A 26,797-nucleotide genomic window follows, 5' to 3' on the forward strand; every position below is an offset into this window, starting at 1 on the left:
TTTTTTTTCTTCCTTCTCCCTCCTCAACTGGCATTTCAGAGCAGTAGCTTCCATAATACATTAGCTTAATGCACTCTGAGCCTGACCACATCTTCCACTCCCACTGCAGCCTGAACCACATGTGGTCCTTGAACTCCAGTACATCCAGTACAAATTATTTAGACAGATGAATAAATAAGTCTCTAAATATCCATGTCCTTGCAACAGCAAAACCAGAGCAAACCTGTTGTTCAGAGCAGCCTATTGCTGCAGACGCCGAGTTGGTGAGCAGATGGATTCACATCCACAGAATGTGGGGCATGATTCAGGAAAGTGAAGGGTAACTCATTGAGCAGAGTTTCAAGGATGTGGACTCTGCCACAGTCCCCCTTCTAGTGACAGCACAGCCAGTGTAAGAGGCAGAGTCTGTCACCACAGTGTGGTTCTTTTTTACTCAGTAGAAGGCTCAGTTCATCTGAAAGGAGGAGAAACAATAGATGATTGTGTAACAAGCAATTCTGTCTGAAAGTCAATCTTGCTGCTTTTGAAAGGCCTTGGCTGGATGAAAGCACTCTCTGCTTTGTCAGACCTGAAAAGGGTCTCAGAGTGAAACAAATCCTGTCCTGTTGTTCCAGGCATTTCACTTGGGTTTGAGCCAGGTGAGGTCTAGGTGAAGCACACCAGAGAAATCCCAAGGCTGCGGGGTCTCTGAGGCTTCTGGCTGCCTGATATGCTTGAACATCCAAACCAAAACAATGCATCTTCACCCCAGTGGAACACCCAAAATGATTAAATGGGAAAAAAAAAAGAGATATCGGTTATCTTACATAAACCTGGAGGACTGGATTAAGACTTCCTTAGCTCTAACTCTGTCATGGTCCCTTTTCAGTTTGACAATTAAGGGTAGGAACTGAGTCTGACAGAGTGGGGAAGGATTTTTTCAGTACTCTTAATAAAGCCTTGGGTGAATTTATGGAGACATAAACTCAGGGTTGGTTTGCAGAGACATGAAATCCTAGGGTCTGCAGCTCTGCCTGAAGCTAAATGTTTTACTGGCCCCTCAGTTAAATGATTAAAGATGTGTCTCAGGGCTACTGTTCATTCTGGGGGACTGAGTAGAAAATTGAATCACCTCTCTCTGTCTAGAGAGGGGAAAAAAGTAATTTTCTCTTGTCCTTTGATAGTGCACTGGGGTTCCTTTTATCTTTATGCACACAGACAGCAATGAACAGACAATTCCTCCTCTCAAAGGAGAGATGGTAACAGCCAGAAAAGCAGTTTCAGGTCATGCTAATATTCACCGGTACAAAATATATTTACATGAGAAATGGGAGTGTGGGTGGGACTGGTGTCACTTGTCACATCTGAGCAGGGCCACCCCTTCCCAGCCAAAAGCTCTGAGGGTTGGTCTGCAGCAGCAGCAGTTTGGCTTTTCATACCCATCAACATTCAAACGGCAGCTGCATGACACAAAGTTTAAAAAGGAATTGGGCCATCTGTGTGAAAGGAAGCATACAAGGTCTTCTTGTGTGCTTTACACTTCACAAAATATCCCACGGAATTTCAGGGTCCCACTGAACCATCTAAACCACTGAGCCAATCATTGAAACAAGAACTTGTCATGTAAATGTATTCCAGTTTCTTAGGTTATGAATCATTTAACATATTATAATGAACAAATAAAATTATGGGGATCAGGAAGTCAGAAAATTCTCCAAGAAAAGAGCAGTAAAAACTTATTACATTATTCAAAGAATATAGTATTTTATAATTTTTTCCCATTTCACCAGAAGAGTTATTGAAAGTGATCTTGTTTGGATGGTACATAAAAGCAAATAATTGTCTGACAAGTGCATCTGAGTGTGCACTGACACATGTAGAGTCTTCCAATAAAGAGCAGTAAAACAGACAGAGGATAGTTCATTAATGTCCAAATTAAATATTTTTAAGTTTGGCAAGGAAGAAGTTTGTGCAGAAAGATTCTTTGGAAATCAGCTTTAATTTTCAGCAGAGTATTATGAATTCAGGTTGTATCCAGGCCACTTTATGTGAGCAATCTAAAATATTCCAGAGGCAAACAAAGGTTCAGGTTGAGCTCTGGAGCTCAGAGATGCAGGCTGGCACCCAGCAGAGCACAGGCACTGCTGCCACACGAGGTTTGTTAGCTCTCCAGTATTTTTAATTTGGAATCTTTTGTCACCCTTTACAGCTGCAAAATCCTGCAGTTTGGATAATTACTCCTGATCTCCCCTCCTGCACAGCTGCTCTAGGGTAAGATGGCAGCATTCCCAATTCATAAACATTACCAGCACTGCCAGCACACTGCCACAGCAAATCTCAGCCTGGGCCGTGGAACCTGCCAACTCTGCCACCTCCCAGGATCATTGTGCACCTTCAGAACATCGTGGTGCACCTCCCAAACGGCCTCTGCATTTCTGGCAGGCATCTCAGACAATTTCAGCTAAAATGGAATGGACTTGCTTCGGTTGTTTCATTTGTTTATTTGTGGCGGTTTTTGAGGGCATTGGTTTTTTTGTGGTTTTGCTGGGTTTTGGGGTTTTTTAGAGTTAAAAAAATGGCAGAAGCAGCAGCTAAGCAATAATAGTTCATGGTGCCAAGGGTAGTCCTTGTGTACATGGGAACAACTTTTATTGGTGTTGGACTGGTTGCACAGTGATTGCAAATGTCAAACAGGAAAATGATGCAAAGGGAAAAATAATTTTTCAGGAAATTTATTGGTCTTCATAATATCTTGTATCATCTACAAATCTGTTTAATTCCTAATCTAGTTCAAAGTTGCCCTAATTATTTTAAACCTCTATGAACTTGCTCCAGTTTACACCCTTTTGTATCTTGTTCACTGCTCCTTTTTTACTAGTTCAACACAATTCTCTTCTACCACTAGCTGTGATATCACCACTTTTGGACATATGAGGGTTCTCTACAGTTCCTGCAACATAAAATTCCTGTTTTATCTTTCACCACTTTACTGGCTCCACTTTGAAAGTCACTCTAATCCAAACACCTCATCTCCCATGAGGTAATGCTGTGCTTTGTGTTCTGCCAGCTGTTGTGGAGCTAGGGAAGTCACTTTGGGATCTAGCCTTTATGAGAACACCACAGACAGTGATGTTTTGTTATCCTCAGGGAGAACCATTCAGATTGGAAACTGTAAAACATTACATGGGCAGATCCAATTTCCTTTGGACTGAGAAGCAGTTGGGTACAATGATGGTTAAAAAAATGGGTGTGCAAACCTATCCCAGCTGTAGCAAGTGCAAATTATGTGTTTTGTGAATCCAGATGATACACATCTCCCATCTGTTCTCAAAGGGAGCTGTAAAATAATCCCCAAAATGATGAAGACTAAAAATATGTCAGTGTTCTTTTGAGGAAGAGAGTGAGGCACAGCCAGCAGGCAGGAAAAGAGGCATCACAAACTGACTGAGCAAATAATGAGCTTTCAGTTCTTTGCAATGAAAATTCTTTTGAGACTGAGTGTTTCATTGGTGAAAAAACGCATTTCTTCCCAAGGTGATCTACGTCCCAGTACTGCTGCCACAGGATATTTTGTCTTCAAAGCATGTTTTAAAACTAAAATAGATTTGAAACCCATTTTTCCTACGGATGACAGGGAGCTAAGAAGCCTCTCTCAGAGAAGCCCTTTCTGGTTCTTCACCTGCTCCCATCAGAGAGGGCCAAGCAATGGGGTGCAGGGTTTGGATTCTCAATCAGCACACCTTTCATGGATTTAGCAAGTGGAAACTGGTAACTTAAGAACATCAAAATGGCCACATCAAATTTAGGCTAAGGGGCAGTATTATATAAATGTGATGCAAAAAATTGACCCACGAGTTGAAAACTAACCTGCATCAATATTAAAATACAGTAATAAAAGGTAATAGTTTGCAGCTAATTTCCCTGTGTCAGTAATACCATTTTTTTTAGCCACATGACCCCTGAATTGTGTCTGTTGAAGTGGGTACACAGTTGTCACCTCAGCCACTGAGTGGCAATGAATGAACCACTTATGGCCCAGGCTGAGCTGATGTTTAATGCTCTGGATCTCTGATCTAGAGGAGCACGACACAAACCTGTGCCAAACACAACATAAGGAACACAATTCTTCTCTCTCTGGTGACTTCTTGTGCCCACCAGTTCCTCAGTATTATTGTACTGATGGCAACTAAAGAAATGTACAATAACCTTAAACCAGAGGACAGACACAGGATGTCACTTCTGTACTACTACAGTACCTCGATACCACCTTTATCCCTGCATTTTACCGTGTTGTCCTTGCCTCTATTTGGGAATCATTTGAAAATCTGAGGAAAAGTTCTTGTTTTTACCTCTACAGATGCTGCAGCTCTCATGAAGAGTTGGAGATCTTATGTCTCCAACTTCAGGAAAATTTCCAATTTACAACTTGCTTCATTCAGTAGAAATGTTTTTATTTTATTTTATTTTGGTTTTTTTTAAAAGCAGAAGCATGGAAATACAACTCTGAATTTAGGGATTTTTTCCTATTTTTAGCTATCTATCAGACTTTTAGGTATCTTTCAGATTGAGGACCAAGTGGCAAAAGTGCAGTTTCCACTCATGTTTCCATTTAGGATTGTGCTGTTCTAAAAGGAAAGCGTTTTATAAAATTTTCTATGTAGTTAAAAAGTATTGGTGATATTCTGATTTTGTGCCCTCCCTAAATACCTGGGCATTTCTGGTTGGGATTGCTGCTCAGAGATGTGCTCTACAGCCAGAGCACCCAGGAGGATGCATTGGAACTGTCCTCAGTCTAATATTGAATGTCCCACATTCTTTCTAAAGGAACATCTGATTCCACAAATGTGTTTACTGCGAGGAGAGTGATCATTAGTGCAGTTTGATGTATTCTTCAGACGATGCACAAAAATCACTCCAAATAGTTCCTCCTTTTTGCTCCTCTTTGCAGAGTGTGTGTTCTTCCTGTAGCCCCAAGTTCCAGGCCAAAGCAGAAATCACTTTGGATTCACATTCCTCTCTGGATGTGTCTCTGAGGCAGAGGTGGAATTAAAATATCCGCTGACTAGATATTGTCAGGCTACTTGTCAACATGGCTGGTCCTATAAAGCAGCAATTTGTCTTTCAATAAAATAAAATAAAATAAAATAAAATAAAATAAAATAAAAACAATACCAATACAATAAAATACAATAAAATACAATAAAATACAATAAAATAAAATAACCTCCAGTAATTTACCTCTCAGAGCTTTTATTGTCTGGTCAAGGCAGCAGGGCTTTACCCTTTCTCTGCTGCCCAGGGAGTGAGGATCCTGTGGTTTCCTGCGTAACCACTGCCCTTGGAGCAAGTTTCTGGGCAAGACATTGAGGTGACAACAAGGAAATCTGGTTTGCAAATATCTAGAACCTCTGGTCTTCTGTGTTGGGCTTTGTATGGCCCACATTTTTAATAAAGCCTAATAACAATCTTACCAATTGTGCTGGGTGTGTTTGGAGAGTGAAAACAGCCAGTCTGTATCTCACTAGTTTAGCTTGGAAATAACCAAAATACTGATCTCTAATAAGAGATTCTAAAGTGTGGATTAGAAGAAAAATTCAATGTGAGGGGTCCTAGTAAGAACTGGTTTTTTTGCCGGGACTTAAGAACTCACAATTACTCTCTCCCTAAGAGGATCGGGGATCTCTTTTGTAAAGTTCATCTCCTTGAATCCTCAGGCCTTGATGTAGAAATCACTTCCCCAGTGAAATGGAGTCCTGCCTGCATTTGTAATCTAACCATAAAAAACATTACAGGTCCTCAGTAAATGGAAATTGAATTCAGAGAATTCCTCTCTTGTTAGCAAGAGTCAGTGCCAGGTAATGGACAGACACTAACCCAGCAGCCAGGAGAGCCTGACTTTCTCCTTAAGTTCCTGTGTAATTTCAAGCTATTAACTTTTTTGCCAGCCTTTTTTTCCTCTGCCCACCTTTTGTGTTTTCTAGGTATCTGTCACCTGAAAGGACAACGCCAGTTGTTTTATGCAGAACCTACAGTGATTAAGCTTCAGTTTTAGTTGGGGCTTTTAAGTAGAAGAAATCTTGTAGCAATTTTGCAGCTAAATCAAAATAAAGTTAGGATGCTGAAAACCTATAAAGACCAGATGCTTACAGAGCTGCTTTTCTTACACCATAAAACTAATAAAGATTACTTGTCAATGAAGGAAAAAAAACAATTGCTGAAAGACAAATCCTCATTTTAAAGATGGCAACAAGGGATTAACATGCTCGCAACTAAAAAGACCAATTAAAAGATAAGAAACTTAGAATTAAAGAGGCCACAGAAACAAAGTATAATGAAAGAACTATTTGTATTAAGATTAGAGATCATGAGGCTTTGGCTTTGGAATGTTCTTTAGTGAATTATCTTTACACAGCTTCTTGAGGACTGTAGGCTTCCCTATTCATGTAATGTCATTAAAACCCCAAAAAGTCAGAGGTATTTCAGGAAGTTCCAGCAAGAAATGTATTAAGTCTTGGAGCTAAAATCCCTGTTTGCATAAATGCTGTCAAAGCCAGCTGAACTGCTTCTGCCAGCTCTGAGCTGGAGGCCAAGTCTTCAAAGCATCTGAGGACAGAGACTGTAAGGAGGCTTTACAGAGGAGTCCACCTCTCCTGGAGAGCTGCTCTGCATAAAGGAATCTGGGCATGTGCCTGAACACACAAGTCAAACAGCATCTAAACCAAACTTCCCCCTACTCACCTCTCAGAGGTTTCTCTATAGGGCTGCTTGTAGCAGCTTGGTGAGATCTCCTCCAAAAACTGAAGCACCATTTTATTTATTTACTAGGGAGCAGATTTGGATAGACTCTGTGTGTTTGCAATGCAGGTGCATGGAAACTATGCATCTATTATTTCCTAATCTATTATTTCAAGTGGAGAAGTGTGAGTTGGGAGAAGCTGCTTGAAATGAAAGCATTAAGTCAGTAGGTACAATGTAAATAAATGACTTGGAGTTGTCAGCCTACATTCTCATACAGGAGGATGAGAAACTGTCAGGCTTGGAGAGAAATGGATCCCTTCCCAGTGCAGATTTCGGCCTAATAAAAAACTAAAGGGTGAAGAAATTATTCTTCATTTAACAGATGATATCAAGCCATCATAAAATGAACTCATGGCAGAAAGATGCTGGCTATTACTTAGTAGGAGAGAGGAACAAAGGATTCCAAGGTGTGGTTCTGTAGGTATTTGAGCATCCTTCCCTCCCGCACAGCTGGAGTCATAAAAATATGGAAAAATATGCAATGTGGAAAACTGTAGGGAGATATGGGGAATGCCCTTAAGGAAAAGGAGATGGGAACCTCTTTGGCACCTTCAGAAAAATATCCACACTTGGAGAAGAAATAGAGTGAAGGAAAAAAAGAGCAGGTTATTCTGGGGATGAAATTTTACTGTGCACTTAAGAGAAGAGGGGGCAACTGCAGTGCATGTCCCTCACTGTCTGGCACCACAGACCTATGTGGTATCTGGCATCTTTGACAGAGAGACTGGTAATGGATGGTGGATGTTGCTGCTTTGATCACTGACACTTCTTAAGGCATTCCACAAGTGCAAGGGGTGTCCTGCTGTGCTGTGCACAAGCCTTGCTGCAGATCTGTTAGGCTCTCTGAAACTCCTGGCATCCTGTTCCTCTCCAGGCCAGCAGCTCCCACCAAAGCTGGAAGCAATCTCCTGTCTTTCTGCATATCTCAAATCTGGGACAGCCAGGAGAACTCCTGAAGGTGCTGGCACAGACCCCAGATCACCCAGCCTCTTCCTTACTTTGGACTGAGGCACTGGGCTCCACCCATGTGTGGGAATATGCAGTTATGTTCCTGCTGGTGTTGTGCTCCCTGTCATTGGGAATTGTGTCTGTGCCTTAGACAACTACACTAAACTGGCTGAATTTGGAGTGGGAGAAAGACAGGATTTGCCATTGAGAGCTGCAGAGTCCCAAGTCTTCAGAAGTGGAGACAGGATTTTATTCTTGCTGTGTGTAGAAAGATTTCCTTGTTTATAAGCAGAAGTTTATTCATCCTTTCACTGCTGTCCTGGGGTCTCAGGGTGCAGCTCTCAGTGCTGGCAGCCAACTGTGCTCTTCTGCTGTCCCTGAGCCAGGCTCTGTGGATTCCAGCACAAGGATTTTCTGCACTTCTCCCTTGTGGGAGGTGTCCCTGTGCCTGTCTTAGGTGGGTTTTTGTGTGCAGAGAGTTCCAGTAGGAATGCTTCTGTTCCTTCTTGATTGGATGAGAGAATTTTGTTTAGTTAGGATAAGTTTGTAGACTCTCTAAAGATTCTAAGACAGGAATCTTAGTGCTGGATTTGAAAATAGTGTCTGTATATTTTAAAGCTTTGGTTTTTGTCATTCATGAATGCAAATGAACATTTTACAGATCTCTGGGCATTCCTTGTGCTCTTAGATATAAAACCAAGGACATCGTTGAATGGGATTATCATAAATACTTAATGTTTGAATACATAACTATAGAGTCACTAAATAGCTGGAAATAACTATCTTTTTCTAACACCACATATGTATTGGTGATCTGGATAATTGATTGACTAATCAGTTGGTTTGTTTGCTTTTACTTGTGTCCACAGCAAATTTCCTTAGAGATAAATCTCAGAAGTGTTGGGAAGGAGGTGGAAGAGGCAGGCACATGCAGAAAGGGAAGGTAGTTGGCATAGAATCATTTTTCTGCATTTTTATTTCTCTAACAGTTTTTTGACCCCTTCATTTAAGCATTTGAAACACTGACTAAGGTTCATGACTGCTGATTAATAATTTATATTCATTATTTTCTAGAGATAAATCTTTTTATTCTGAAAACCAACCATCCAGACACAGCTGACTAAAACCTAGAAACACTTTGCAAAGAAAATCCAATGTTTCTCTTAGAAAGAAACATCTAAAGCAAGCAAGTCAAAAGAAATTCTATTTCTGACTACGAAGTTCTGTTAAATGGTGACCCTGTCAGCCCACCTTGGCTCTGTGTGGTTGAAGTCACTGGGCTCCATTCCTGAGTATTCTCTTGCCTGGACGTTGCTTCTGTAACTTTCCCCCTTTGTCCTGGACAAGAGCAGGATTCTCCAGGCACAGCTGACTCTGTATGGGCAGAGCTGCAGTCCTGCTCCTGGCCCTTTGCCCTGGTCAGGAAATCCAGTGTTTGGAGAGCAAAGAGGTCTGGTACCTGGCCTACATGAGTTCTGTAGGGGCCACTGGAATCTCCTTCCTGTGGTACCTCCAAACAACCTGGGATAACTTGGGTCTCTCCACGTTTGCTGTAAAAGCATCCCATGAGTCACAGTTTGTTTCTGGCTAATGCCCACATGGTACTGTGTTAGTATTACCTGTTCCTGTCAGTGGAACATTTCAGAGCCTAGGCATTGCAGGAATTAAAGCTGACAGCCCTTGTGGAGAGGGCCAGAGTGTCAGGCCTGCCTGAGCTGGACTCAGGTGAGGCCAAAGGAAAACCATGGTCTAAACCATTTAATTTTGTAGGCATGAAAATGAGAGCGGTCCTCTGACTCCTCTGAACCGTTTGCTGCAATTGTTCTATCACAGAACTCTGCGGATCTAAACCCAATGCAATACAGAGCTGTCCTGCAATGAAGTGCTGGGAAACATCACTTTATGCATTACGTAAACCCAGCATTTCTGGGGGAAAATAATCTCAGCATTCTTTTTGCAATATTGACCTGTAACAACACCAGCACAACACAGGGATTTTCTTGCCAAGCCCACAGGCAGCTCACTAACAAAAGAGGAGACTGCCAGTGCAGCCAATACCAATGTGCAGTTTTTGTCCTACTAGTATTTCCTGTGACTTGGGTGATGCCACTTGGGCATCTGTTAGGCAGCAGCTATGAATTTTGCTGTTGCTTTTCAGCCCAGCTTTAATGTGGTGGTTTGGAGGACTTTAAGGGATTTCCAGGCAATCTGAAAGACAGCACTTGGCATTTACTTGGTTTTGCACTGTCTTCACCTTTACCAACCAAACTCTGCTCTCAATTACCAAAGTTATCTTGGGGATAGATCCTAAAAATCCCTACTGTGGCCAGAGCTGGTTCTGACTATGAATAATTTCTCCAAGTTTGCTGTCACAATAGGTCGTGACAGCAAACATTAAAATGGGTATGATTTCTAGTCTGTGAATTACTGTAACTGTCTGACTTTGTGTTCCTCCATGTATGTTCCAAAGTAAATTAAGGGAAGTTCTTGTCTGTTCTTCCTTTAAACTGCACATTTAATTGTATGATTTCTCAGCCATGATAGGCATAAACAGTGTTACAGAGTCACAGTCTAATTATAACATTCCAGCACAGCTTTTCTTGAGCTGCAGCCCTTGCTCCAAGAGGGCTCTTGGTGGGTTTAATTGTTGTGAGTGTATTTTTCTCATTATGCATTCTCCCATCCAGGACACTGGACATACTGCCCTGCTTCCCTGCATGCACGTGGTTTTCTGCCAAAATAGGACCAGTGACACGAGGATAATTGGCTCCTATAATGCTGGATTTCCTTTCCAGAAAGCCTTCATGTACTGACTACAAAAGGCAGTCATAAAAAGGAGAGCAGAAGGAAGTCAAATGTCAGGAATTGTTTTATTTCAATGACTGGAAGTAATTTTTAGCCACATTTGTTTCACTAGTGAGTGCCAAAATGATATAAATTTTGACTGATGTCAGTGTGCTCCATTTGTCAATTTGCTAGTTTGCTGTTGTGAGAGAAAATGCTGAAAGGAGGATTTTTTAAAATTTTTTAAATAAAATACTGAAGTACTTGTACCTGACACTAAATTTTATGGTCCTTTATTTCAGACAATTCTGTCATTTTGTGAGTTTGGTCTGTCTAAAGATGACAAGGTTAAGGACATTTCTGTTAACTCGGTTTTTTCTCAGTCAGGAAGCTATTTGCTTTTTACTGGATTGATGTTTATCTGCTAGAGAACTTTAAATATAATATCTCTGCAGCTGTACATGACTACAAAGCATGCCAATAATGCAGTTAAAAAATAAATAAATAAAAAAAAGAGATTACTTACGGAGATTGGAATAATTGCTGCCTATCCCAATATTGATGGAGCTTCCAGAGATGAGAGGAAGATGGAAGAAAATAACTAAAAAGGGAGAAATGAAGAGAAAGGTCCTTAATAGCAGTTTGGTTTTGTTTGGTACCAGATGTGAGTTGAAAACATGTTGAGTTAGGGTTCACCTGCTCTCTCTGGGCAGACTGCACATCTGAGACCCTGAGTGCACACACAGATGTAGCTTGAAGCGGGGGGAAACGCCAAACAAGCCATTGCTTCATACTTCCAGGAATCCCTCCTGTTCAGGAAATGATATTAATGCCTCTCAGATGCCAAACCCCACGTATAAACAACGATGTGTTATATAAATATGCTAATTATTGTTAAGTCATTCACCAGTCTCTGAAACAGGCACCTACCACTGTAAAACCAAATAACTTCCCTGATTTGTGTGAGTGCAGCTTGAATTCATCGGGTGTGTGTGTGCCAAACTGCGTTGGAATAAATTTAGTCTAAAATTTGATACACATACTCCCCCTATGCACTTAGGCATTAATATTTATAACTTGCTCTTCAACGATTTATATTTACAGGCAACAAAATGCACACGAGTAAAACGTGTCCTAAATAACCAAATCTTTATATTTCTTAAAAGATGAGCTCGTTTGCGACTGCAGATGGATTTAAAGCCCGACTCCCGAGAGGCGCTCGCTGTGTCACGGACTTTGGCTCGGGGTCTCTGCCCTGCCCTGCCCGGCCCGCTGCGCTCCCACCGCGGGCACAGCCGGGAAGGGGCTGCTTTGGGAGGGGGCCCGGCCCACACAAAGTTTCGGCCACGGTCCTTTGCACTGTGGGATCCTCGCACCCCGCACCCGCGGCAGGGCGGCAACCCACGGGCTCCCGCGGCCCCTCAGAGCCTCCCTGCCCCGGCCGGGATCGGGCCCTCACAGCCTGCCCCACCCGGCACGGCTCGCCCCCTGCCTTTTACCCCAGCACGGCTCACGCTTTCCCCTAGCTTGATTCCTTCCTTGATTCGGCTCAGCTCTTGCCTTTACCCGGCTGGTTCAGCCGGTCTTATCCTGCCTCGGTTCAGGGTCTGCCCTTCTCCAGCGTCTGCCCTACCCCATCTCAGTCCCTGCCTCTCCCCAGCCCGCTCCAGCCCCTGCCTTTCCCCAGCCCGGCTCAGCCCCAGCCCGGCTCAGCCCCACCTGCCTTTCCCCAGCCCGGCTCAGCCCCTACCTTCCCCCATGCCGCCCTGCCCTGCCTTACCCCAGCCCGCCGCCGCGCCCGCTGTCTCCATCCGCCCCCGCCGCGGCTCCCCGGGGGACGGCGGGGCCCCGCCGCCTGCTGCCGTGCGCGGGGCCGGGCCGGTGCCGGCGGCCCCGGGCGGGTGACCCCCGCCCCGCGGGCAGGGCCGCACATGCCGGGGGCAGCGCGGGGGGGCCGGGGCCGCACATGCCGGGGCTGACCCCGCCGCTCATCCCTCCTGCGGCAGCGCCCGGCGGCGGCGAGCGGCGCTACCGGGGCTGCTGCGGGGATCCGCTGCCTGCATGAGGAGCTGTAGGCGGATAGCGGCTCCAGAAAGCCGAGTCCAGCCCAGCACTTGGGCTGGAAGGGAGGGACTGCCTGGAGTAAACCCACGGGGATGGACGGGATTGTTTGGCTGTGCGGAGGATGTAATTCCGTGGGGCTGGATGGGGCTAGGAGGAGGATGTAGTCATGGTCAGGCGAGAGCTAAACCCACTTTACAGTAGTAAGATCTACTTGTTACCAGGGATCCTGGGGACGTTTCTCACTGTGCTTGGCAAATGCCCTTGTGCTAGATACGGAGGGAACAGGGCTGCAGCAGATACTGATGAGTATGAGCTTTATAACTGCTTGTTTAACTCTCAGAAAAGCATATAGCTTTTTAGGTAAAGAATGAATGAAACGAGGCCCTTTTCCTGAATGTCCAGTCAGCAGTTAGGGGTTTTTATGATCCAAGTTCCACTGGCAGTTTCTGTCAGCTGCACTCATTAGCTCTGCAGGACACTGTGGAGTGGTCCTGCTGATCCTGTTTGTAGTGACATGGACCTGGAGCTCCACGGGTGTGGACAGCCTTCTTTACTTCCCTGTACCTGGGTAGTTTTGTAGCCTGGAGAGCAAATTCTCACAATCAGAACGGGTTTGCTGTCAGTATTTAGGCTGTTCAGCTTCTCATTGGTTTAGCAGTGATGGGTGCAGGGCTGCAATGAAGTTTGGGCTCAATGTAAAACATGTGAACTCCCTGGTAAAAATTTTCCTGCTGTCACTGATGACTTTTTTTTTCATTCTCTTTTCTTTTTAAATCCAGACAAGCATTAAGGGAGTCTAAGGCAATTGAAAATGAAGGTTTATGGGAATTTACAGGTGTATTTCCTTATGGCTAAGAGAAATCTGTACCTGTTGCGAAAACTGTAGTACCTTGGTACCCTAAAATTCCTTAGAATGCTACTGCAGAAGTTACCTTGTAATAAATTTATTTAACCCCTCAGAATGTTTGATTCCTTGAAAGACTTCTCATTTATAATTTCAATAAATGGAAACTGCGTGGCTTCCTTTTAGGGGGTCTTTGTTGTTTGGTTATGGCATGAAGGTGAATCTGTACATGCATCAGAAAATCTGATTTTCTGTGTATTGGATTTGGATATGTGCCCCTTGGCCTCCTTCTGCCTGTCAAGAATCATGTATGTGTGTAACACTGCACTTAAGGGTATCAAAATATTTTCTCCACTTTAAAGTTCAGGAATTCCTAATGTTCAGTACTTCTGCAAATTTTGGCGATGATATCTTTGTTCACCTCACATTTACTCACAGTATCAGTATTAAGTTTAGTCCTGATAGACTTGGGATCTTAAGTTTGACTGAAATATCCATGTTCAGACAATTAAATAAGCTCACAAATCACAGATAGTGCCTTAGTAACTGACTTTGGATGCAGGGGAATTGCTCAGTGTTTGCAGTTCTGAAGAAATCTCTCAGCTTGGCTTTAGAGCCCTTTCTGTGAGTCTTGTCCTTTTGCTGCAGTAGTTGCAACTGCTTCTGAGACAGAGAACATTTGTTTCTGGGTCAGATAACACAGTGCTCAACAGGATCCATCAGAGCCTGCAGGAACATCCCCACAGGAATCTCTGGGTCCCAGCAGTACTTGCTGTGCCCAGCTGCAATGGACTGCAATGGTGTGGGCTGTGCTCACCCCACTGATTGCCAATCTGCATCACATGCATGTGGAGATGGGGTAGTTTTTTACTCTTTTTCCTGTGTGTTTTTCAGCTTTCAGACTTTCCTGTGTCGCTCCTTCAGCTGTGCAGATGAGTGGAACTTGGCTGAGGAGTGGGACTCAGGCCAGACTTGTGTTTGCACACCCGGTACAGCAGTGCTGTGTTGTGTTATGGTGATACTGCGGGTAGTTTACATCCTTTGCTGTTTCTTTTGGTAGCATCTGCTTTTTTTTTTTTTTTTTTTTTTTTTTTTTTTTTTTTTTTTTTTTGGTATAACGGATTTGTATTAAAGAAAAATCCCCACAAATAAATGATTTAACACATAGGAGTTTGCTTATGGATATGTTTGGGAGAGCTGGAACAAAAACCCCAAACTATTAAGTATTCCTGCTGTTCCTATCTATTGACTTTGGGTTAGTTTGTTCTTCTTGGGACATCACAGAGCAGGGGAGACCAAGGCTGTGCCTGTGTGAACCTGAGTGGCTTCAGTGTGAATTCTGCCAACTTCTCATTTTTTCCCAGTCTACAGGAATGAGGAGTGTGACTGACTGAGAGCCCAAGCACATTTAAGTAAAGTTTGGAATGGTGTTCCTTATGGATGGAGCTGCACAGAGTTGCTGTCCGTAGTGGCTATTGCCCAATTTACTGATAAAGAAAAAAATCCCAATGAGGAACCCTTGGTGAAGACAGATAACTATTCTTGGATGATTTTTACATTTTGTCTAGTCGAGGGACTTCATTATAAAGCTGCCATCAGCACAGTGACAGACCTCAGCTCAGCTTCCATCTCCTGGGGTTTGCTTTGGGATCTTTGGAGCTGAGTGGAGGCTGCAGTCTGGTAGCCAATTTTTGTAAGGCAAAATAAATTTTCTTGCTATAATGAGATCACTTTTGACTGAGAATTTTTATGTATTCATAGCAAGATGTTTTGGGGATACTGTTCACCACATCTTGCTCAGTGGAAAAGGTGGTAATGAAATAAATGCCAGTTGGATTATACAATTAGTCGTGGATAAAATGCCTCAGGATGAGCAAAATCGATTATGGGAACAGGAAAGTTTTTTCTGCATGGACAATCTGGGAGCAATGAGATTTCATCACTGCTCTGGAGTCTGCACAGCTTTCTGCCCTTGCATCACCTTGGGCCAGCTCATCCTGCCCCGTGCTGGGCATTCCCAGTGCTCTGGCACTGCTGGAAAAGCTGATTACATCAGGCCCTGGGCTCAGGGCATTCCTTGCTGGACTCTCCATGGTGTGGTGGAGCCACAAACTGTGCCTGCTGCTGAGAGCAAAAGAGGTCAGGAAAAGAGGCTTTGGAGTTTGTGGAAGCATCTCATGCTTTCACAGCTTCCTGGGCTCTGAAATGTAATAAAAAGAGTCCTTTGAAGGAAAAGCTTTCAAATTTTGTGAAAAAAACCCCAAACAAACAGGTATTTGACAGGTTTTAGATATTTTCTGAGTTTGGACTTACTGTAGAATTACTAACAAGAAATTTCCTCTATGCTGAAAGCTGTTTTAATGAAAAGGGTGGAATTTTAAATACATACATTTACCGTAGAACATTTTTTCAGCTGGCATTTATAGGACAGGTAAATTTATTTTGAATAATATTTCCTAGAGTTTTAAATCAAGTGTTTTTGTTCCTTAGGCATAAAGTCTGTCAAGAGGAAAAATAATTTTAAATTATTAATACAGATGAAGCATATCAGTAACAAACATTTCACAGCAGCCTGAAGACCCAAAGGCAGAAGTCCTGTTCTTTTACCTGCCATGTAAGGGAATGAGACCTGGAATGAAGAGGCTGTCTTTCTATTACTGCCATGGCAGGAAAGGATTCTGTAGGAATTTTATGTCATGTCCAAATTCTCAGAGGCTATTTTTCTGATTTTTAGCTTACCAACTGTCTTATTCTCTGGCACAAAAGGTACTCTTGGGCTCTGAGGCCAGATTTAGTTTCTTATTTAGTCACTTGCTTGCAGACCTTTGAGGAAGATGGTGAGTTATTCTGTCACTGCCTGCTGTACATTTTTTTTTTAATATCTGTATATATGCGAAGAAATAATTTGGTCCAAGATTGTTATTGAAAATCCAGTATTTCCCCTAACTGCATTCAGTCTTCCTGATGCCAATTTTTAAGGATGTAGAATGGAAAATTTCATCTCAGTGTTGTTTTCCCTCTCATTCTCTGACTCCTTAATTAAATTTAGAGCTATTTATACAATTTATTTTTGTGTTGACCTTTCAAAGACCCTAGAGCATCTGATGGTGGATGTAGAGGCTCAGTGTTTACTTCCATGGGTCCTTGAATGAATTTGTTAGAAAGGCTAATGGAACTTTTGGAATTAAGGATGGCCAATGTGTTACTAACAAATAGTAACATATGTGTCCCTGGAGATACAGAACTTTAAATATACAGAAATGCATAGAAAGAAATATTGAATTATGTCATACACAGCATTTAAAATTAGGTAACACCACTACAACCAGCAATAACTCTAAATCTGTATGTCAGAATAGTTAAAAATCTTTTATATGTTGTAGGTCCACCCTTTGACATGTTGCACTTGGTACTGGAAATCCTGTCTGGATGATCAGATTCACCTGTATCCCATGAAACATGGATATACCTGTTCCTAAGGTGAGGGCTATCCATGGCCCCAAGGGAGACCAGATTTAAAATCTGTTTTTTTGGTGCAGAGTCCATGTTCTGTATTGGCAGAGCTCAGTGTGTGCATCAGATGTCACAGGAAGGAGCAAAGAAAAGGGAAGTGAAAGGAAGCTCCACACTACAGAGTAGTTTATTGACTATTTAAAAGATTGCTGGTGAGTATAACCCTTGTAGAGGTTAGATGTTTTATGATTTAGTTCTTATTTTTTACACTGAAGTAAAGTATTCATCATTTACTCTCAGGAAGGTTTTAAAAAGAGGCTTTGACAGAGAGCAGAGAAGGCAGCCCTGCAGTGCTGCTAGTGCAGGCAAGAATGAGAATCCAACCATGCCTTTGTTCACCTAAACCAAAAGTACAAATGAGGAAAAGGCAGCACGGCAGCAGCTCAAAATGTAATTGTGACCCAACATCGATTTTATCTCTCTGACCCCATTCTGTACTAACAAGAAATACTTACTTCACCTTGAAGTACAAAACCCATGATTCATTGTTTGTGTTTTACCAATGAATGCACAAGTCAGTATCTCTCCATTTTATTACTAGTTTATTTATGAAGTGTTTGTGAATCTGCAGAGCCTCTGAAGGGGATAAAAATTTATGAATGAGCAGAGGTGCAAAGTTCCTCACTGGAACTGTCAACTTTTTCATGATAGTAAGGACGAGAAGCAGACTGGAGATCAAAATGCTAGGGGAGGAACCTTAGGGCTCATGAAACTCTTGTGTTTCAATCCCAGCCTGGTTTAAATGGTGTTGGGCTGGCAAAACAGAGGGTAGAATAAGGGAAGGCTCCTGCCCTGGAGGAATTGCCATGAGATGCAGAAACCAATGAGAGAAAAGGGAGTGATTCAAATACAGCCAGATTTTATATGAAACATGGGGAAGGGGAAAAAAAAAATCAGCATCCTCCAGGTTTCCTGACAGACTGACACCACTTCTGAAATGAGATATGTATTTTTATGGTTAAAGTAATGGTGTAACCTATTCTCTTGTTTAACAGCTTTTCCCTGTGGGAATAAATGTGCAGTAGGATAAACAATCTGGCAATTAGTTTAAAACCTGAAGAGCAGAGGAGTTCATGTGCTAGGAGAGAGGAGCACTGTGATAAATGATGTGGAGAGGTGGGACACCAGGGCTGTCAGGGGCGTGGTGCAATTCCTTTGCAGAGAAGTGAGAGACAGGCTTGGGGACAAAGGGAACAGAGCAAAGGAAAGGAGAAGCAGCAGACTCTGAGGGTTTGCAACACTAAAAGGTTGTACTGGGGTTTGAGATAGAACTTGGACAGCCTGGGCAGGTGTTTAATGCAATGGGAAGAGCAAAGAGGGCAGCACAAACTGATAAGAAGATGCCAAAACCAACTCAGAGATGCTGGGGTGCCGCAGCCCTCAGACTACAACAATTTCTGGTCAGCTTTTGTGTATGCTTGGGACAGGACATGATGTTCCCAAAATTGCTAGCAAAATTATAAAGGAGCAGTTGTGAATTGAGCACTCTAAGGCAGAAGTGAGGCAGAGCCAGTACAACTGTCTGCAGAGGGAAATGATGATGGAGTAGCTGGGTAAAGAGAAAGAAATTGAAGGGGAAGGAAGCCACAGGTGGCCTGAGTTTGTGATTTGTAGTTAGGACAGACACCTTTTTGTTCCTTAGTACTTAAAAGGACAACTGACTTTTGTCAGAAGCCCAATAGAAACAATTGAATGGTACAAACACAAGCACTGGGTATGTATCTGTGCTACTCTTGCTTTCATGACTTTACAGCACAAGGTGGACAGAGGAACATGCCCTTCTTACTAACTCACATTTGGTCTAACCTTAACTGGAAATGTGCTGTGTCAAACCAGAGATGGGAAAAGCAAAGGGCAATTAGATTTTTTTTTAATTTATTAAAAAATTATTAGTGGTCCTTAGCTTGAAAAGTGACCAGATTTGGTGGTGGGTTTTTGTTGTTGTTGTTTTGGTGTTTTTGGTTTTTTTTTGGTTTTTTTTTTTTTTTTTTTTTGTGTGTGTGTGTGTTTATGTTTTGTTTTTGTTTTTTTTTTAAATAATTTTAATTCCAGTGTATGCTTTGTACTTTATTATTTGGAATAGGTTAATGTTTTAGAGGCTCCTTTATTCTGGTTGTTAAAAGTTCTTATCATTAACCTATCTGTCATTAAAGTATAGCATGAACACAATGTGCAGATTCTCATTGTGAGCTCTGATGCTACTTTGCTCCAGACCTCTAACAAATGACCCATTCCCAAGGTCTACAAAGTGCCCCACAATGAACCCCTGTTAAATACTAAAGTATCCAGTTTACCCTAAGAATCTTCAGAAATGAGCCTTGGTGTTATGGCTCGTTAAAATATTACTTTGATTTTGAATTTTTTAGCTAAATTATATATGTATATGTATTTCTGTGCCAGCAGTTAGTTTTTCAGGTCTGCTACACAATAATGTAAGCAAGTGTCTGAGGGGAAAAAAGCTGTTGTCCCAATGACTGCATTTCTCCTTTAGGACCATCCAGCATCAGAAACAAGGATGTTATCCAGTGTTGATGTGCCCAGAAGTCACCAGGAATATGACATTTACTCATGTTTTTGTACTGTAACATGAATTTGATTCCAATGCCTTACCTGGATCTCTTCCCAGCTGGTGAAGATCTGCCAAAGAAACATGAGCATGTAGAGAGAACAAAATGAAATAAAATACAGTATGAGCAGCTGATTTCCATGCTCATCTAAAATTATCTCACAGTAGTCCCTGCTTCTGCCACTAAAACACTCAGAGCTCATTTTACTAATTCTGAAAGTCACTTTTGCTCGACCCATCACTGCAGAGGAAAAGGACTCAACCATTTCTACTGCCTTCTGTTTCCAGATACTCTGTGGGACACTGGCAATGAGCTTGAGAGCCTTGAAAAATAACAAAGAAAAAATACAACATGATTGTTCAGGTGCTGGAATGTAAAAAGGTCGAGTCTTGCTTATTCTGTGGCACTTGGATTGCTGATTCCACCAGTAACAGTTTGAATCTGAAGAAGTTATTTAAACAATGCTAGACTTTGGTGTTTTATATGAAATAAATTAATTGCAGGTTCATCTTCAAAGCAATATCTATGGCTAAAATGTTGATAACACATTTCGTTTAGTACTGAATAAGGGCCAAGATCAAAATCATATAGCTGTTAAATCTTAGAACTGAAAAAAAATTATTCATATACATATATAAATATAAAAATCGGTCTACATGATCTCTATTGCAAGATTTTGAAATATAATATAAATATCTATCGAGCAATTGTAGCATGTTTTAGCACCAGAAATATTTGGTTTAAATGCCCAAGTTTTAAGAAGGAAAGAGAACATGTGGATTTGTAAATTCCAGATGCATTTGCTGTCCTGGCAAGGAAAATACTTTTTTTCTCTTATAAATACAACAAATACTAATAACATCAATGCAGGGGGTGCAATGTCAGTTTTTCCAGCCAGTTTCCAGTGATCACACCTTAAAATGGATATGTCTCCCCTCTGCTCTGAAATGTGAGATTGAATTAGGGGATATTCCCACGAGTGGTCTCCAGGAATAGCTGATGTCACCCCTTTAAATGCTACCTGTGGTTCTTTTGGCATCATGAAAGCCAATCCAGCTGATACATGTGTGCACCTGGCTTGGCAAATACTGATAAACAAGTGTTGAGCCTTGATATTCAAGTCAAAATTAAAAAAAAACAAAAAACAAAAAACAAAAAACAAAACAAAAAAACAAACCACCAAACAAACAACCCTATCTGTGAATATGTAGAGAGACTGTCCTTGAGGAATAAGAGGTGCATGAAGAGAGTTGGTGCATGCTTTAAGAAGGTGAGAAGACCTTATTTTGTACAGGTTGAGCTAAGGCTGCTTGCAGTGCCACAGCAGAGTGACTGTGGTTCCTGCTTGTGCATCTCCTGGAAAATAAACACAAGGACTGGGAACACTGCCCAGAGCACAGCAGGAGACCCTCAAACTGTGCTGCTGCCGGGGCATCAAGGTCCTCATTCCCCTGCCTGATGCTGCTTCTTTGGGGCTGAGTGAAGCCCCGGGAATGCAGGGAGAGTGCAGCTGACGCTGCTGTGTGGGTGGCTGTTTCTCAGGGTATGAAATGATCACATACTCAGTCCAAAGCGCCGGGGAAATGCATTATTTACCATCCTGCCTCCTGATGGTGTTTAGTCTGGAGCTAAGTGCAGCTTTGGCTGCAATGATCAATGTGCAGAACCTGTGGGGCTGCCAGGAATGGATTTGGGAGCCATGCTGAGGATGCTGTTATTACACTGTTTTTCTATTGCTTTCAAAATCACTTTGTGTCTGACAATGTGAACTGACAGCAAAATGAAAACATGTCCCACCCACTTAGAGCTTTCTGTACATGTTCTTCCTTTCTTTTCCCTTTAGTTGCCCTACATGAGGGGCTGGGTGTGGATCTTACCCTTGCTGGAGCCCAAAATTTGGCTGCATTTAAATGGTGCAGACAGAGCCCTGTAGGGATTGGGAGTAAAGAAGGGGAAATTATTGCTGGAAAGAGATTAGTGCTGCTGTGGAGAGATCTATTTACAGAGTCTACCCACGCTCAAGGGGCTCTGGTCATGAACTTGGATTTGGGAATTGCATGGTGCTTCCCTGGGAGGCTTGAAATGGACTTCAGAGAGAGGGAGACCAGGCATTGTTATGTGGGATTGCACATAGTTTTAGCAGCTTACACAAGGCACAGGAAAAGTACACCTTTCTGTCTGACATTTAATTTTTCAGGTTTTATTACATAAAGACAGCTAATCTCCATCAATTCACTCAGAAATCCTCATAGAAGTGATCAGTTTATGAAAATTATCTTTCTGCCATTGAGTGGAATTAATTGCTAATGAAAAAGAAGGTCTATGAAGACAGAGGACAACATGATATATGAACAATGTATTTTCACTGTATTTTGCTAAGTTAAGAAAAATTCAAGTGATATGACCTTACTTAGTCCTTACATATATATAAATATATACAGCATATAGCCCCACAATCATTACTTATGTTTGGAATGTTTTATTAAAAAATAAACAACTAATTGAGCAGATAATCTACCTTTTTTTAAAAAAAATTTTTAATTATTATTTTTGACAGAGCACTAGGCTGTTAAGTGAAAAACAGGATTACTTGTAAGAAAAATCAGAATCCAAGACCAGCTGTAACTAGAGATGGGATTAAACAAAGGGCCTTAATACTGAGACATGACATTAGAGGCTGAAGATAAATGCAGACAGTTGATGAGAAGGTTTGTATACAAATTGGCTTAGACCATGCCTTGCCTTTGAAGATGAGTCCATTGGAATGTTTAAGCTGATGGACACTGAAAAGATGTGCTCTCTGCAGGTCAGATCTGTGCTGGGAGGCTCTGATGAGGTGCTGCTGTCACTGGCTTTGGGGATCTGATGTGACCAAAGAGGGCTGGGTTTCCCTGAGGCTCTGCTGCCACTTTTCAGCTGTAGGGAGTGTCTCTTTCTGTAGAATGTAGAAAAACAAAGCAGATTTAATTAATTCAGATAAGAACCTAATGATTGGGTTGGGTGGAGTGCAACAAGAAGAGGGGCTTGGGCTCCTGTTGGGAAAAGGTGGGGGCGTGAGGGAGGAGAAAGGTGCTGGGGGCCTGTGTGGAGGGAACAGTTCCCAGTTTGGGAAGGTGGGATGAAGGGTAACAAACTGAAAGCTGAGCAAGCCCAAACTGTGTTCTCAGAAGAGAGGACTCTCATTCTTTTTTGGCTTTCAAGTGGCAGATGTCACAGCTGGGAAATGTGCTTCTCTTGATACCCCCCACTCATTCTGTCTTATTCCTTCCTTTGGCGGCTTCTGTGGAAATATCTGGTGAGAATTTGGTTTTCTCAGACTCTGTGGTAGAGTAAGTGTTGCAGCTTTTTGTTACTTAGCAAGAGAAGATTTTCCTGGGTGCAGTGCATTCACATGCACAGCATTCGGTGGGAAACCTTCAGTTTTTTCAAATAAATGAAATATGTGAAAAAAAATACCCTTATTTATATTGAATGAAGCTCCTCCAAGCTGAATCTGAAAATCACAACTAACTGAAAATGGCAGAAAAAAGGCAATTGTGCACTCTAGAGATAAGAGCAAGTGATAGGTGGATCAACAGAAAAAATATTTTAAAATGAGTTTATTGTAAGGAATAAGATCAGCTGCTGTAATGTTCTCTATGTTGCAAACCTGCTACTGGAGCTCAGGCGGTTCCCATTGCAGCAAAGCATTCTTGGAAGGACTGGAATATCTTGCCCAGCAGAGCTGCATACAGCAGGATCTCTGTAATTCAGCTTCCACCTGCATTTCTGGGCCTAACCCATCTTCAGGGCCCTATAACTCAGCTTTCAAATCTTCATTTGGTGCATGAAATGTGCTGTGCTGTGATTTAACATTTGACCAAACGTCATGATGTGAAACTGTGCTCTCCTAGTGGTGGAGCCTTGTTCAGATCAGAGCTGTGTAGAGTTATTTGTCTATATATTTATATTTATTCCAGAGGCCCATGGCCATGTGGACTCTGCAGATTGTCCTGTGTGGGAAAATGGGCAGCTAAACACCAGTATAGCCAACTCATATTTGAGTTCACTAAGAGACTTACTTCTGCAGGATGAAGTAATTGTGCAGTGCTCAGAGGAGGGCAGGAAAATCATGGAAGGCCTCTGAACCTGGTGGTTAAAAACATTACAAGTGGGTAGAAATTAAAAAAAAAAAAAAATATATATATATATAATCTTAGTTATACGAGAAAAACAGGTGGATATTGATTATTTGTTGTGGTTTAAAAAAGGGTGATTTGGGCAGCTGGACTAAAGAGGACCTTTCAGAAGGGATTCCCACTTTGAACACTTGAGGTGAAAAAGCAAAACTTGGCCTATGTGACATACCTGAGACGGAAAGGAAGTCTGTGTCACAGCAAGGGTATGAGCCTGGAATTCTGCCCTTGCAAACAGGCTTTATTAGTGCATGGTGTTTATAGGTCCTAATTTCCTCCCAAAATACCAAAGGCAGCCAGCTTGCCATAGTCAGTTTGGTCACCATTTAATGTTTTGCCAGATCCCCCTCTCGTGAAAGGCTATGTGGTGCTTCCACTTCCCTCAGGTGTGACTGATGTGACAGCAGAGGGGTCACGCACAGCCCTGCCCACAGGTGGCCTTGTCTGCTCACCCAGTGCCTGTATCAGTGTGCACAAAAATCCTGAAGTGGTGATGAAATCCAAGAAGCCCAGCTCTGGTTAGGGTTAATGCTTAATCACCTATTTGTAGGAAGGAATTAATTGTGGAGATTGTTTTGCCAGGATTGAAGAGAATCACTGATTTTTCCAGCTCACTCAAAGCTCTTATAGTAAAGGAAGAAGAGGGTGCTGGCTGTTCTTTTATGGCCCTTCATGAAGGGTTTAATGCTTTGCTCTTCCTCCTAGTGATTTCTCTGCCTGGCTTGACCAGCAGTTTTGCCAGATCCAGGCAGGCCCTGAGAGGCAGATCTGAGGCTCCTCAAGAGGTGATTTCTCAGGCTGGTGAAAAGTGGGCACTGCCAAGTAAACAGAGTGACAAATGATTTTTTACCAGCATGCTGCCTGGCCTTTCTGACTGCCCAGTGTCTATCCCTTGGCTTTCAAGGTGTATTCCTTGGTGCCAGCTCTTTCACACAGTTGAGTTTTGTGGGGGATCCCTGCTGGTCTGGCCTTCTGCTTGTGCTGGCAGCTGCTGTTTAGTTCTAGGAGACAGCAGCACTGGCCATGACCATCTGAGCCTTGTCCTGGCTGTTCTGGAGATCCTCACCTGGCTGCAATTGCAGAGCTCACCTCATTCCCAGACTCAGAAATCCATGGAGAGCAGGGCCCTGCTTGTGTCTGCCCTATGTCTGCAATGGCAAAACACTGCAAGAGTGGGAGCTCACCCACCCCCAGAATGGAGCAGCCAGCAGTGACATTTGGGAAGTTTCAGCATCATTGTGGATGGCTCTTACCCAGCTGGGTGATACAGGGGAGACCCTCTTGTCCGCCCCAGCTGTGTTACACACTCACATCATCCCTCATTATCCATCCACCCTCCCTCTTGCTCCAGCAGGAATTCCTCAGCCAGGAAGGTTGTGCTCCAAGGCATGGCAAATCCCAGCTGCATGGAGTGTGTGCAGAGAACTTGCCCTTGGTGCCCTTGGAGCAAGGCCAGGCTGCCTGCCAGGGGCAGGACCTGTGGCCAGGCTGGAGGTGTCACCTGTGCTGTCCCTGTGCCAGGACAGCAGCTCTGGGGGGAGACTCTCACTGCTGTTCCCCTGGAGAGGAGGCCTGGCAGGGTGGCACCTGGTCAGGTGCTGGTAACAGGTCCTGGACACTCGTGGAGGCAGGATGGGACGTGTGGGGCAGCAGAGATGTGAGCTGAGCAGGCTGGGGTGGCTCAGCTATGCTGAGGTGAGCAATGGGGGAGCTGTGTCCCTCCAGGCTGGCTCTGCTCACAGAGAATTTGCTGCTTCTGTATAGCAGAACTTTTTGGATCAGAGGGAGAAATAACATTTTTTCCCCTCTCCTGTTTTTGATCTCCAAATTCACCTGCTGCTGTTTCTCTTTCCTCCTCCCTTCTCATCCTGCTTGCTGTCCAGGGCTGTTTGAGACAGATTGTCAGAGTACACAATTACTCAATTTGTAACCTTTGTCATTACCTCAGCCCAGTGAAATGTCATAAACAGACCTTAAGCTTACCTGGGTGTTTGCTGTTATTCTTTGTGGATGACCAGGTGGAGTTATAGACCAGTCAGTCTGATCTCAGTACCTGGCAAGATAATGGAACAGTTTATACTGAGTGTCATCACACAGAATTTACAGGATGCCAGTGTCTCAGGCCCAGCCAGCACAGGTTTAGGAGGGGTAGGTCATGTTTGACCAAACTGATGTCCTTTTATTACCAGGTGGTCTGCCTGGTGGATGCAGAAAGGGCTGTGGATGTTGTCTATTTGGACTTCAGCAAGGCCTTTGACACTGTCTCCCACAGCACACTCCTGGAAAAGCTGGCAGTCTGGGGCTTGGACAGGAGCACTCTTTGCTGGGTTAGATGCACTGGCTGGATGGCCCAGAGAGTGGTGGGGAATGGTGCTGCATCCAGCTGGGGACAGTCACCAGTGGTGTTCCTCAGGGGTCTGTGATGGGGCTAATTCTGTTCAATATTTTCATTGATGATATGGATGAGGGTATTGAATCTTTCATTAGTAAATCTGCAGATGACACCAAGCTGGGAGTGTGCGTTGACTGTTGGAAGGTAGGAGGGCTCTGCAGAGAAACCTGGAATGGTTGGATGGATGGGCAGAGTCCAATAACATGAAGTTTAGTAAGTCCAAGTGCCAAGTGCTGCATTTTGGCCACAATTACCCCCTACAGCATTATAGGCTGGGGATAGAGTGACTGGACAGTGCTCAGGAGGAAAGGAACCTGGGGGGGCTGGTGACAGCAGCTGGACATGAGCCAGCAGTGTGCCCAGGTGGCCATGAAGGCCAGTGGTCTGGATCAGGAATGGTGTGGCCAGCAGGAGCAGGGCAGTGATTCTTCCCCTGTACTCAGCACTGGTGAGAACACCTCAAGTGCTGTGTCCAGTTCTGGGCCCTCAGTTTAGGAAGGACATTGAGTGCTGTGTCCAGTTCTGGGCCCTCAGTTCAGGAAGGACATTGAGATGCTTGAGCGTGTCCAGAGGAGACAACAAAGCTGGTGAGGGGCTTGGAAAACAAGCCATATGAGGAATGACTGAGGGAGCTGGGGTCGTTTATCCTGGAGAAAAGGAGACTCAGAGGTGACCTTATCACTCTCTACAACTCCCTGAAAGGTGGCTGTAGTCAGGTGTGATTGGTCTCTTT

The 26,797-nt window shown here is 43.2% G+C and overlaps 1 protein-coding gene across 1 annotated transcript in view; it reads right to left on the reverse strand.

Annotated features, from left to right (window-relative positions):
* Nucleotides 1-12,344, reverse strand: part of BEAN1 (brain expressed associated with NEDD4 1) — a 54,210-nt gene extending 41,866 nt beyond the window's left edge. The window contains 4 exon segments of the mRNA XM_083869958.1: nt 282-371; nt 375-454; nt 11,036-11,110; nt 12,290-12,344. Coding sequence (XP_083726084.1) covers nt 282-371; nt 375-454; nt 11,036-11,110; nt 12,290-12,320 — 276 coding nt within the window. The 5' untranslated portion in view covers nt 12,321-12,344.
* Nucleotides 12,345-26,797: the final 14,453 nt, after the last annotated feature.

This window comes from Zosterops lateralis (assembly GCF_965231275.1).
Source record: "Zosterops lateralis genome assembly, chromosome: 12".
In the NCBI taxonomy this organism is placed as follows: Eukaryota; Metazoa; Chordata; class Aves; order Passeriformes; family Zosteropidae; genus Zosterops; species Zosterops lateralis.